Source organism: Balearica regulorum, chromosome 4 (genome assembly GCF_011004875.1).
Source record: "Balearica regulorum gibbericeps isolate bBalReg1 chromosome 4, bBalReg1.pri, whole genome shotgun sequence".
NCBI lineage: Eukaryota > Metazoa > Chordata > Aves > Gruiformes > Gruidae > Balearica > Balearica regulorum.
Window position 1 is genome coordinate 5,054,147 of NC_046187.1, and position 12,422 is coordinate 5,066,568.

General features: G+C 38.4%; 1 protein-coding gene across 2 annotated transcripts in view; it reads left to right on the forward strand.

Moving 5' to 3' along the window:
* Nucleotides 1-12,422, forward strand: part of LOC104639378 (bifunctional heparan sulfate N-deacetylase/N-sulfotransferase 3) — a 68,955-nt gene that overhangs the window by 22,856 nt on the left and 33,677 nt on the right. For both annotated transcript variants that reach the window (XM_075751027.1, XM_075751026.1), the window contains exons 3-5: nt 4,477-4,564; nt 8,261-8,415; nt 12,002-12,187. In XM_075751027.1, coding sequence (XP_075607142.1) covers nt 4,477-4,564; nt 8,261-8,415; nt 12,002-12,187 — 429 coding nt within the window. The remainder of the gene's footprint in view (nt 1-4,476; nt 4,565-8,260; nt 8,416-12,001; nt 12,188-12,422) is intronic.

A 12,422-nucleotide genomic window follows, 5' to 3' on the forward strand; every position in this document is an offset into this window, starting at 1 on the left:
ACAAAGCATTCTTGATTTATTTCTTTGATCAGCCAAGGTGTTTGGGTCTGAATATTTTTGTTGATGCTGAAGAAGTTACTACTGTCTGTTTACCAAAGACACGTTGACACTTGTGACTTCTCTGTGGCAGACTATAAAGTGAAATCATGTAAAGAGAGATTTGAGGGTAGGAGGCAGGATGGTTTCCTGGCTATGGAAATGGGAAGCAAGTTTGGCACTAAGTTTTATCCTTGGCTTTACTGCTAATTTCGTTGAGCAAGAGCTTTTGACAGCCCACATCATCTGTCTATGCCTCTCCTTGTCCTGTCTGTAAGATGAGGAAAAGTAATAATAATAAAAAACCCCTGTTTCCTTTGTAAACAAAGTTGATATTTCTGAATGAAAAGTGATAAAAAGAGCTAAGCATTCTGGTTGTCAAGAAAGAAGCTATCTATACAAAGGCAGGAATTTTCATACATTTCCGTTGCATGAATATTTCAATTAAAGAATGATTCTCCTGGTTCTTTCTGTTCCATTTGTGATCTTAGAGTCCATTTTCTCCTAAATTCTCAGTCAGTTGAGATCCCATTGGCAATTACAGCAGCTTATGTTTGCTGAGGTGTTTCGTCAGAAATTACATAGAAATTACTTAAATGGGATGATGCTGATGTGTGTAGTGTAGTGACAGGACAAGGGGTAATGGGTTTAAGCTGAAGGAGGGTTGATTTAGATTAGATGTTAGAAAGAAATTTTTCACTGTTAAGAGTGGTGAGGCACTGGAACAGGTTGCCCAGAGAGGTTGTGGAGGCCCCATCCCTGGCAGTGTTCAAGGCCAGGTTGGATGGGGCTTTGGGCAACATGATCTAGTGGAGGGTGTCCCTGCCTGCAGCAGGGGGGTTGGAGCTAGATGGGCTTTGAGGTCCCTTCCAACCCAAACCATTCTATGATTCCATGATGAATCATCTGAGAATCTGGGTGGATTTCTTGTATTCCTTTCATTATACTATAAACTTGTCAGATGCCAGGATTGAAAGAGCTCTGTTGTTTTGCTGCTGGGATAACTTTTGTCTGTTCCTTGGGTTGTAACAGGGCCTTTTTCTGAGATTATTTTTGACTGTTGATGAAGAAGGGGGTCTTTAATCATGTATTGAATTCTCACATTTGATTTCTGGCACAAGGAATTTCCTAAACCTCATATGTGAGCTTAGGAAAAGTTGAACAGAAAATACTCCACTGGAGCTATGTACATGAAAGTGATTATGTAGCCAGCAATTTATTTTCCTTATAGTACCACTGGAAGCATAACATATGTACTAAACAATTATTTATAAACATGAAGGCTTTACTAAACACTTTTTGTAAAATATAATCTTCAGTACTAGTGTATTTATATAACATCTCGTACAGATACTGAGAGGGGCTGTTCATAAACCAATCATAAAATATACAGAAAATATCACCAGCTTATAAAACAGCATATAAAACAGCATTTAGAAATGAAATTTCAGGGGTTTCGTCCCCCTACTTTTCTCACTTTCTGTCTTTCTGATACAAACTCACAGTAATAGGCCCTGCCATCTGCTACTATATATTTTTCATGAGTTTTAACATTTTGTTTTTAGAACCTGAAAGATGAGTAAAATGTCAAATCACCCAGAAAATAATCATAGGCATGACAACTCAAATGTTATCTCAGCTTGTCTGTACAAAAAGCAGTTCACAGCAGGTCTGTGCCTTCCCTCTTTGCAGATAGAGCAGGCGGAGCAAGCGAGCAGGTACGCGACGCTGGTATTAGGTGAAACATTTTCAACCACCACCACAAGACTAGCAGAAGATCTCCTCTTGATTTTAATAAGAGTAACGTGGCCAAAAAAACAACAGCATCACTTTCAAAGTTCGTTCTGTGGAAGGTGAACTTCAGATTTCCTTTAGTTTTGCATTATTTGGATTGTCTGGCTTAAATTGTTTGTGACTGCTGGCCTAAATAAAATGCAGCCACCAGGCAGTTATTGAGGTGAGAAGGTGGTAACTGCACTAGCAAAATTAATTCCCGGTGAAGAAGTAAACTCTACGATGCATTATCATAGAAATGTTATGGGCTTTTTTTTTTGCTGCCCTTCTCCCTCCTCCCATTTGAAAGCCTGGGTTTGCGACTCTCCTCCCAGCCCTGTAGCTGCAGTGTGCCAGGGAGATGCAGCAAAGATCTCCTTCCGGGTTGTGTTCTTCCTCTGGCGTTTCCAGCTGCTCTTCGTTTTTCCCATTCTGTTTTTCCATCACATTGAGACTAGACTGGAGCTGACAAGCTGAGAGGGTGTTAGAAAGGTACAGGATAAGACCTTCAGCTCAAAAAATGCTCACAGTTCTTAATTTGGAGGGAAAGAACTGTGCAGCCCATTCATGCCACCTTGCTGTCAAGCTACGCTCAGGATCTCTTTCATTTGACAATATGTACTGTTAACATAAGAAGTGTATAGCCATATCATTTGCCTCCTACATTTTTAACCGTGCAAAGATAAAATTATTTCACTGAATAGGTTCCCAGCAGCTCAAGGATGGTTTTTGTAATAAATCCTCTGCAGATTCGCTACCTTTCATTAGAATAAGAAGTCTCCTCGGTGATCTTTGCACTCTCAGCCTGTGCAAAAGTCCTCATTACAGTGTTGCAAGATTTTTCTCTTAATATTCCACTTCAGAAGTGTTGAGCTTGTTTTCAATTATCTCCATTCTGTGGTTTATTTTACGCATTCCTTTAGAAAGTCCCTTGTTCGCAGGACATTTTTCAAGCTTTCCGGTGCAAGCTGATGATCTTTACCTTACTGATACTGTTCTTTGAAACTGCCTATACTGTTGTTGCTGGAGCTACACTGCTGAAGACGACAGTGGGAGAGGCAAGTTACTTCCAGATCTGAGAGGACTGTAAGAAATAGGAGGCAGAAAAGTGATGGTTCTTTTCCAGATTTAGTTTTGTGATTAATATACATTTAATGAATATGCTTAGGCATAATATTCTGGTCTGCTGAAATGGTGAACAAGGCAAGTACTACTGATGACGTAGAATTGAAACCACTCATGTTTCATCAGCTGGGTCAGCAAAACTCAAACTTGGATTAAAAGGTGGATATCTCCTCCATCTGTAAAATGGGTCATGTCTTAGGGACCTGTAACTTCACTATGCTATGCCTATATCTAAAGCTGGACTTGACATACATGCTAACATTTTGCTGTCATTGGCATTCTGGTTAAAAAAATAATTGTAGACAAATTACTCCTATAATGAAAATGTCCAAAGAAACTGTAATTAAAATTACTGGCTCACATTTTTCAGGGCACCAAATTGATACTGAATTTCAGGAGTGGGGAGCCTCGTAGACCTTTAAACCTTTGGAAATCTCCAGTGATTTTAATCTTTTTGGGCTTTTAAATACATTCCCCTTTGATAACATGCTTAGAGTTACTAATTTCTGACAATAGTAATGATTTAATCACTTTATTAAAATCATTGTGCTATAATGTATGTTGACTTTGAAAACTTTGACGACCTTTGACGTATAAATATTTCTCTTTCTTTCAAAGGTATTGCATGAGGGCAGGCTGTTGGGAGGAATGTGCACACCAAATCTCATTTCGGAAGAGGCTTTTTGCTCTTCTGTTTTGTTCTTGCTTTGCAAGGTTTTATTTTGCATTGGAAAACTAGGTTTCTTTGTTACACCTGGAAAACTGAAAGACTGAACAGCAACACAGTGTAAGAGTTTGGGAGATAACTCCTGAAAGTAACATGTAAATCTTGGGAGTAACAAATCAAGAAGAGCATATTGAAATCAAAGAGTGAAGCTGTATCTGATGAATAATAGCTTTCCCCTTTCTTCCTGCATGTTGGTTTTTTGTTTGTACTAATTTAGTGCAAGTACATGTATGCTGACAGCCAGTATGCTAACTGTCTGAGAAATGAGTCAGAATTTGGGGGAATTTAGGATTAAGGTCTTTGATGTGGAATAGACTTCATCTCGCTTCTTTCTGATTTTTTTTTTCATTGCCAGTGATTTTGAAACACGACTAAAATGCTGTGTATGTACTTGACCTGATCTAGAGAAACATAATCCTAATAGATGCTGTTCATCCCAGTGAACGGAGTGGTGGCCGGGGGCACAAGAGATTCGAATTTCATTCCTGGTTGTGTCCCAGGTGTACTGAGTAATCAGTGAAAGGTCTTTTCTCTGGTGTGTGCCTTTGTTTCCTATGTCATGATTCAGGGAGTAAAACAGTATTTAATAGCTGGTCATCTTTATGAGGAAAATGATGGAGTTGGCATGCTGTCTTTAATCTTTCAATGATAATGAAAATGTTACTTCTGTGTCGTGTATAAAGAGCTGTTTTTAAATAGCAAAACCAATTGAAAAGACATATACCTGTAAAAATATTTATATTGTTATATTACATTTCTGTGCTAAGTGTGTTTCCTACAGATATGTTTATATGGTGGGTTGTTTTTTTTTTCAGGCCCTGCTTGACACTCAGAATCTTTTGAGAGCTCAGATTACAAATTTTACTTTCAACTTGGGATTTTCAGGGAAATTTTATCACACAGGTAAGAATGAAATACTAAAATCACTTTCATTTTGATTGTGTTCTTTGTAGTATGAGGAAAGTAAGAATGGTAGAGACTAGGGGTCTGAGTAGAGAGAAGAGTTTCCTTCATAATAGGATAACCAAAAAAATCAAATTGTTCCTTCTTCCAGGTTTCTTTGGGACATACATTTGTGTGATTTATCAAATCAAATGCTTCTCCTAAAGTTATTATATGAGATTAACCTCTTGTTTGAGCTGTAGTCTGTGTGGAAATAACCATGTAGGTAGAGTCTGTAAATACCTATTTGCAGCAACATTGCTCTTGAAAAAAGAAAAAAAAAAAGGAAAGAAAAAAGAAAAAAAAGAAAAAAAGGTGCTCATTCTTTGCATAATAGCCCAATAAATAGAGCAATGATGTGGAATTAGGAGAGCCGGGCTGTAGTTTCTAAGAGAACGACTAAGTCCTTCAGCAAAGTGTGTACTGTCAGACCATTAAGTTTCCTGAATAAGGAATGTTCCCCCTCCTTCTGCAAGCTGGGACATGCAGAAATGGCAGAGTCACAGGGCCAGGGGGAGACCTTGCAAGAAGCAGTCCAAGCTTGGGATGCCAGCTTTAGGGGTCTTACGTGTTACATATGCGTCATTGGATAACAGTAAAATGAATCCTGAGGGTGGAATAAACACATCTCTTACTGTTGCTTTGTAATTTCCTTTAATTTGAGCTAGCTTAGACACTTACTACAGAATCTCTCCCAGGAAATGGGGAGAGGGAGGCACATAGAATAGGTGAACTGGATTTTTCTATGCATCTGTTTCCTGAGTACATGGAGAATTTAGGTGGCAATTTTAGGTGGGCTGGAACTCAGGATGAGGCACCTGTATTTCTAGTAAGCTGCAATGCCTGCGTTAGGTGTTGGTGTGGAACAGATTGAATTCCTCCTCCCCTTTTATTAAAATTCAGTTCCTTTCAACCTGTCGTTGAGTGGTAAATTCCACCAATCAAATGAAATTTTTGCTTGACTTGACTGAGAGGTCTGTTGAGCTACCACAATTTATCCTTTTGGATAGTTTAATCTCTATTGTAGAGATATAGCAATATATATTACCCATTAAAATAATTTTATATTTAAAGCACTGTAGAAACAGGGAGAAGTAGAAGATAAGGTATCAAATAGGATGTGATACAGAAGAAAGAAGGTGCTCTCTACTGTCAAACAGAAAGAAAAAGACATGCATACAAAATAGGACAACATCAGAGCCTGGAAGAGAGAGACAAAAGGCAACACAAGATAATGTCATAGTTGAAGTATGTTAATAGGGAAAGAGGGAAGTGAGGTGACATGTTAGCTGAGACTAGAAACCCAAACTGGATTTATTCAGACCAAAGATAGATATATAGAGCTTGAATATGCTCGACTGCTGTGCATGTTACATAGCAGAGGGATGAGCATAACTCTTGTGCTCTGCTGTGCACCTTGGTCAGTATTACTTGTCATATTAAGAAGAGAAGAGGCGGGGAAAGAAGTCTGTTATTTAGAGCTGAACAGCGGGAGAGGAAAGCAGTTGGGCCTGCACAGTCCCTCCACAGGTTTCTCTTTGGCTCAGCACACTTCAGCTAGACCTGGTAAATGCCAGATTTCATCCCTGCAATCCAGGGGTCACCTCCACAGTTCAGAGAGACTAGAGATGCCTTAACTTTTTCAGATTCTGGACATCCATTCCATCCATTCCCATCCCTTCCTCACCTTTCTTTTGCCTAGAATGTCCCAGCAAAATGGTCCTGACTGCCAAGTTTGTCACCTGCCAGTGTCTCAGCAGGCAGAGGTGTTTTCGAAACCATTTCTTTTGCCTCAGTTGACAGTTCAGATACTTTGGAGGGAACATGTGTGTGGGTTTCCTGGTTTTTGCTGAGCAGGATTTAGCAAAGTTATTGCATGTTTGTCATACAAACTGACCCGGTTACTGGCTCTAAACTGAATGTGTTGAGCCTGTCTCCATTACAGCCCACCCCTTGCTGTGGCTTTCTTCCTTTCTTGATATTTCTTCTCCCTGATCTGGCCATCCTATGAACTTCAGGCACTTTCTTTGATATCATGTGAACATCACACCCATGGACTCATGTGGAGTCCTAAAATCTAATGATCCTACAAATATTGACACATCATTACATACGTCTGCACACATTTTTCATTCACTGCTGTAGTTCCCTCAGAGGTAATGAGGAATAAAATCATAATAGTGAAGGTATGTCAGACAAGGTTTGCTGAAGGAAAGAGGGTTAGTGAGAGTATGGCCATACGGATGCAGAAAGCGTTGGAGCTGAACGTTTGGCTAAAAGACTGAAAAAGGAGAATAGATGTTGCAAAACGCTGAGAGAGAGAAAGGATTTGTCAAGTTGTGTTGATTGTTGGCAGGAGCAGGAAATCAGAGAAGTGGGAAGCAGGCACTGCGTGAAGATGTGTTAAGCTATAGGTTGTCAAAATTCGACTTGTACAGTCTTTATACAGCAGCCCATTAAAGGGTTATTTAAATTTGGCTGCCTTTGACAGGGCTAACCTGTCATTAGAAGTGCACTGGGACTAGGATAAATGTCTGGGCTTGGGGGTGAGGGGGGTGTCCTGATGTGCCAGCTAATTAGAACCTGACATTTCCCATCCCCGAGGTGCTGTCAGACACCCAGGCTGAATCTCTGGGAGTAGGTTATCCAGAGCTGAGGCACAGGCCCCAGCACCGAGAGGGCTTGTCATTGCCCTCAGATTACACATATGGCCTCTGGAGTGCTTGGGGTCCCGGCCAGCCCCCAGTGCCTGCACCCGGGGGAGCAGGGCCAGGGCCCGGCCCAGCGGGTAGCTGGGCTGTGGCTGCTTCTTCGCAGGCTGGGAGAATTTAGGAGCACCAAAGCAGCCAGTCAGCTCAGGGTCGGAGGACAGGCCCCACCGCTGGCTTCATTACTGCTGTAGCTGCAGCAGGAGAGGTGTGGGAGAACAGCAGGGCCGATCCTGCTGCCCAAGTATTTCCTCTTCATCAGCAGTGCAGTTAGAAATGGCTGCAGGGCCTGTTCCCCACACTGCATCCTTAGGAACAGGCAGGAGAGCATCTGAAGAGAGGCCTAGGGTCTGAGAAACGACTCAGTGAGCTCCAGCTGCCCTGTAAGTCTCTTCAAAGATGCAGATTTTTGGGAACTCCTGAATAGGCCTTGATCAGAAAGGTAAGAATTAGCAGGGAAGAGAAAATAATTGTACTCTTCTGTATAATATTTTGAAAAGGCTGCTGGGAAAAAATACTTGTACATATCATAGCTAACGAAAGCAAGAGAAGTTTGACTGGGGAGTGAATTTAGTTTGAATAAGGAATAACAGAAAAGAGTTGTCAACATTTTCATTTATACTTTGTATTAAACTGTCTTGCATACAGTTTCTCTGATTCTGTCCCTTAGCTAGTGACGTTACTGATAGAGCATGTGCATGTGAGGATAGTGGTGGACCGTGCATTCGAGATGCCATGAAAATGGCGCTCTCGGACTTTTACTTGGCTGTAGTTACTTCAGGAAAAGGAATATGTGCTTGGAAACATTTAAAATCCTCAGTACTTTAAATGGTCACATTTTATTATGCTAATTTCTTTCTTAGATATATTTTCAAACATTTGTAAGAATATAATAAAAGTAGAGAGTTTACTTCAGAGAGATTATTTTTTTTCTTTTTTGTTTTTGCAGGCACTGAGGAGGAAGATGAAGGCGATGACCTGTTGTTGAGGTCTGTAGATGAGTTTTGGTGGTTTCCCCATATGTGGAGTCACATGCAGCCTCATCTCTTCCACAATGAGTCCTCACTGGTGGAGCAGATGATCCTCAACAAAAAATTTGCCTTAGTGAGTTATATTTTTGCATTTTATATAGAATTTAGCTATTCAGAAACCATTATTCCTATTTTGTTGGAAAAATCAATCCTTGTACAATTTGTTTTAATCTAAATGAATTGAAAAAAGGGAAGTTTTGATAAAGTGTTTTTTTTGACAATCACTCTATTTTGTACTATGAAAATTCTGTTTCTCTACATTTTGTATTTCCTTCTCAATTAAAGTTTAATTGTTTTTTATTAATTTATGAAAAATTTTGAATGGAAAAATTCTTGCAGAATGAAGAATTAGTATGTTCCCATCTTGCAAAGTAAATATAGATAAAAAGTCTTCTATTTCACTATTTTCCTAAATAAAATTTTGTCCAAATAACCCATTGTTTAGATTAGAAAAAAAAATTCTGAGAGAATAAATACTCCATCAAAACATGTCAAGCGACTTTATGAAAACACTGCATGTTAGGATTAATGAAGTGTGCCACATTTTCAAAGATGCTTTTCTGTGGTAATACCTGATAACATCTTATATATTCCCTTTGGATCAGCTTTATAAAAACTTGTTTTGAAAAGCATTGCCTTTAGTAATTATTTATTCACAGCAAAGCTCTAAAAAAAATGTTTTGGTGAGAATATAAGAAAAAATAAAACCAGATCTTTGGATCTGAGAATAATAGAGAAACAGACTTTTCTCTAGTTACTTTCATACAGTAAAACCAAACCAAACTGCCATAGGTAGTACGTATTATTTGTCTGAAGAAATGATCCAACGTAAAGACATAAAGAAGTGTTATATCAGAATATGTCAGCAAACATAACTTGCTGAAATACGTCTACTCTTCCAACAGCCTAATTTTACTTCTCCCTTTTCAAAATACACTGGTTGCTCTTTAGCTGGCAGGTAATGACTTTGTTCCTAGAAAGAGCAGAGGGATTTGAGATACCAGAACAAAAAGTCTGCTTATGGTCATGTGTCAGTGAGTGTAGGAGGAAGGTGTAGGCCTAGAATATCAAGCAATTAAAATTTGTATTTGAAAACTTTACTTTTGAGTGAGGTATATGCTTTCTTTTGACCAAAGATTTTACCCAGTTTACTGCAAACTGTAGTAGTCAATTTTAATGTTTCCTTTAAAGAAAGCATTTCAGTAGAAGTTAGAACCATGAAAATTTACAAATCCTATGTCCAAAATTCCCTTTTTTTCTGTGATTCTGTGTGCTCTTGCAAGCTCCACTGGAAGTTAAATCAGTTCTTGTAGTTCTGGTGTCACCTAAGACATCCTCCAGGATTAGTCTACAGTATGTAACCATTAAAGTATGTTATTAGAATAATTCATATTCAGCCCTGTTTTAGGTAACTTCATCAATTTCTATTTTCTTCGCTACTTTCAATGCTCTTAATACTTACAGATACCTTATATTAAATGTTTTTCATGTCTGAAGATATATAGACATGAAGCTACTTGTTACGTTTCATTTGCTTAAAGCATTTAAATTAATAACAAAGATAAGTGTCCTGCTTTTTTTGAAAGAGGCTGAAATTGCTGATGCCTCATGCATTATCAAACTGAATGTGTATATTGTGTATTAAATGCTCAACTTGGGAATTACAGTCACTAAGAAATAAGAGAGACACTAATACATTGAAGATGATAGGCTCATAATTAGAATGAAAGATTTTAATTACAGATTTATTACTGTATATTGTAAAACTTTAGGGAAAAACCCTTAAAAATCAGACATTTGTTTATAGCTGAATGAAGGAGATTAAAAGGGATATTAGAGAATGCAATATCTTACATATTCTGTAAAGATTTTTTTTTCTGATGTTTATGGAGGCTTAAGGGAAGTAGAAAAGATAAAAGAAAGAGGAATTGAAATATCAGTGATGGAATTAAATAGTGTAAAGCTGTGTAACTGCTGGCATATCCATTCTTTATCTTCCCATGCCGTAAAACCAATAGGCCAGGTCTTACTCATTCCTACTTTGGCAGATTATGCATAGTGCACCCCAGCTGTAAACCAGCAGGTGATGTGCTCCCTGGGTTCTGCGGGGTCGCTGACGGGGAGTTTGAATCTTACCCAGGAGTGGTACGGCCTTATGAGAATTCCAAAAGCCGCACCAGCCTCAGAGTGGTAAAATCTCATGCCCCGTTACGTGTGCCGTAAGTTGCTAAAGGGAAATAATAATTTCTATATTTTTAAATATAGAAAAATTAGGATTCTCAACTGTGATTAAACCATACCTGTCTGTTACATACACCATTACAGTAGGTTCAAAGTAGCCCTTTAATGAGGGGAAAAATAGCTTTCTTGCCTTGCAGGCTTCACATCTTTAATGTCTTATTACTCATACTCTTCCAGAGCAGAAGTAAATGCTGCTTTTTGTGAGTTTGCTTTGTTTTGAGCTGTTGGTAGAGTTGTCATATTTAAATTAAAATGGATACATCTAATATTGAACCCTGACTATTTAAGCTTTTTAAGTCCAGTACATTAGCTTTCCTGCAGTAGTCCAGTCCTCCTCCAAAAAAGATGATTTTACTAAGGTCACACCCCCATTTTTCTCTGAGATAAGACTTACAGTTTTTCAGATTCCTTAGTTACAAGTTTATTCAAAGGAAGAGACCCAAGTATCCACCCACTCTTACCTTTGCACACAGAGTATGATGAGAAAATATTGTGAAGATGACCATACAAATGCAAACAATATAAAAACCCGCTTAAACAGAATTCAAAAGTTCTGCAAAGGCAGTTTTCCTAAATCATTGCAACACAACATCATCTTAGTGAATTCTGCTAATCTGACTATCAAAGAAATATCTGCTACATACTGTTCCTTTGAAAAGTAACCTGAAAGAAAGGAGAAAGGGCATCAAAATTCAGTGGAGTATGTTGGAAACCAGAAACTGTAAAGAAAATACATTGAATGTCAAGAGGAGGTAATACCAGCAAGGTCAGTATGTAAACAAGATACATGACAGGAGTTTGCAAAAATAGAAGATGAACTACAAAAGAGGTTAGTCTACAACATCTGCCTATTATCCTCAGAATTTTACAAGTGGTTATCTTTTCTGACACTGAAATGGTTAAGCTGATTTTTTTAATATGGTTTTATGTTTCGAGTGGATTTGAGGAGAAATGCAATGACTTTCCATGAAATTCAGCTAACAATCCAAGTAATTGTGTAGAGACATGTAGTGGAAATCACATTTTCATTATTGTAACTGCCAAATGCTACCTGTTGTGTGAATATGTGCCAGCGTTTTTCTCTCCGAATTCTTAGTTAGTGAGCAAATTCCTTGCAAGAACTTAAGAGTGCAGCTTTCTGTTTAATGTAGATGGAAGAAATCAATATAAAATACATCTATATCACTCTTCCCTACATACTTATAAAAATATTTATTAAAAAGGCTTTTGTATTAAAATCCTGCCTTTCATCTTCACCATGCTGCCTTCCATCTCTTTCACATATATAAAGCATGTTTTGATATCACCATTATTTGCATTTCAGAACTGTTCTTGATCACTCACAAAGGATTTGAGAAATGCCAAAACATCAAGTTTCTTAAATTTTTGAAAGCAGTTGTTGTTCTGTTATGTTTTAGGAACATGGTATTCCAACTGATTTGGGCTATGCAGTAGCTCCACACCATTCTGGAGTCTATCCAGTACATGTTCAACTTTATGATGCCTGGAAAAAGGTCTGGAATATCAGAGTTACCAGCACAGAAGAATACCCACATCTGAAGCCTGCAAGGTATAGACGAGGCTTCATCCACAAAAATATTATGGTGAGTTGTATTTATGATGTTCTTATTAGACCCACTTTACCATTTTATGAACAGTGTATTTTTAAGTGGAAAAGCAGGGTATCCTGAAAGTTCACGTTGTGAGAAGCACATATTGCTATGCATAAGTAGCAAGATATATTTGACAGTATCTTGTTAATTAAAATCAGTCTGTTGCTGATGATGTTACTGCTGATGAAGGTGGCCTCCAGGCACCCCGCTGTTAACAGTTAACAGG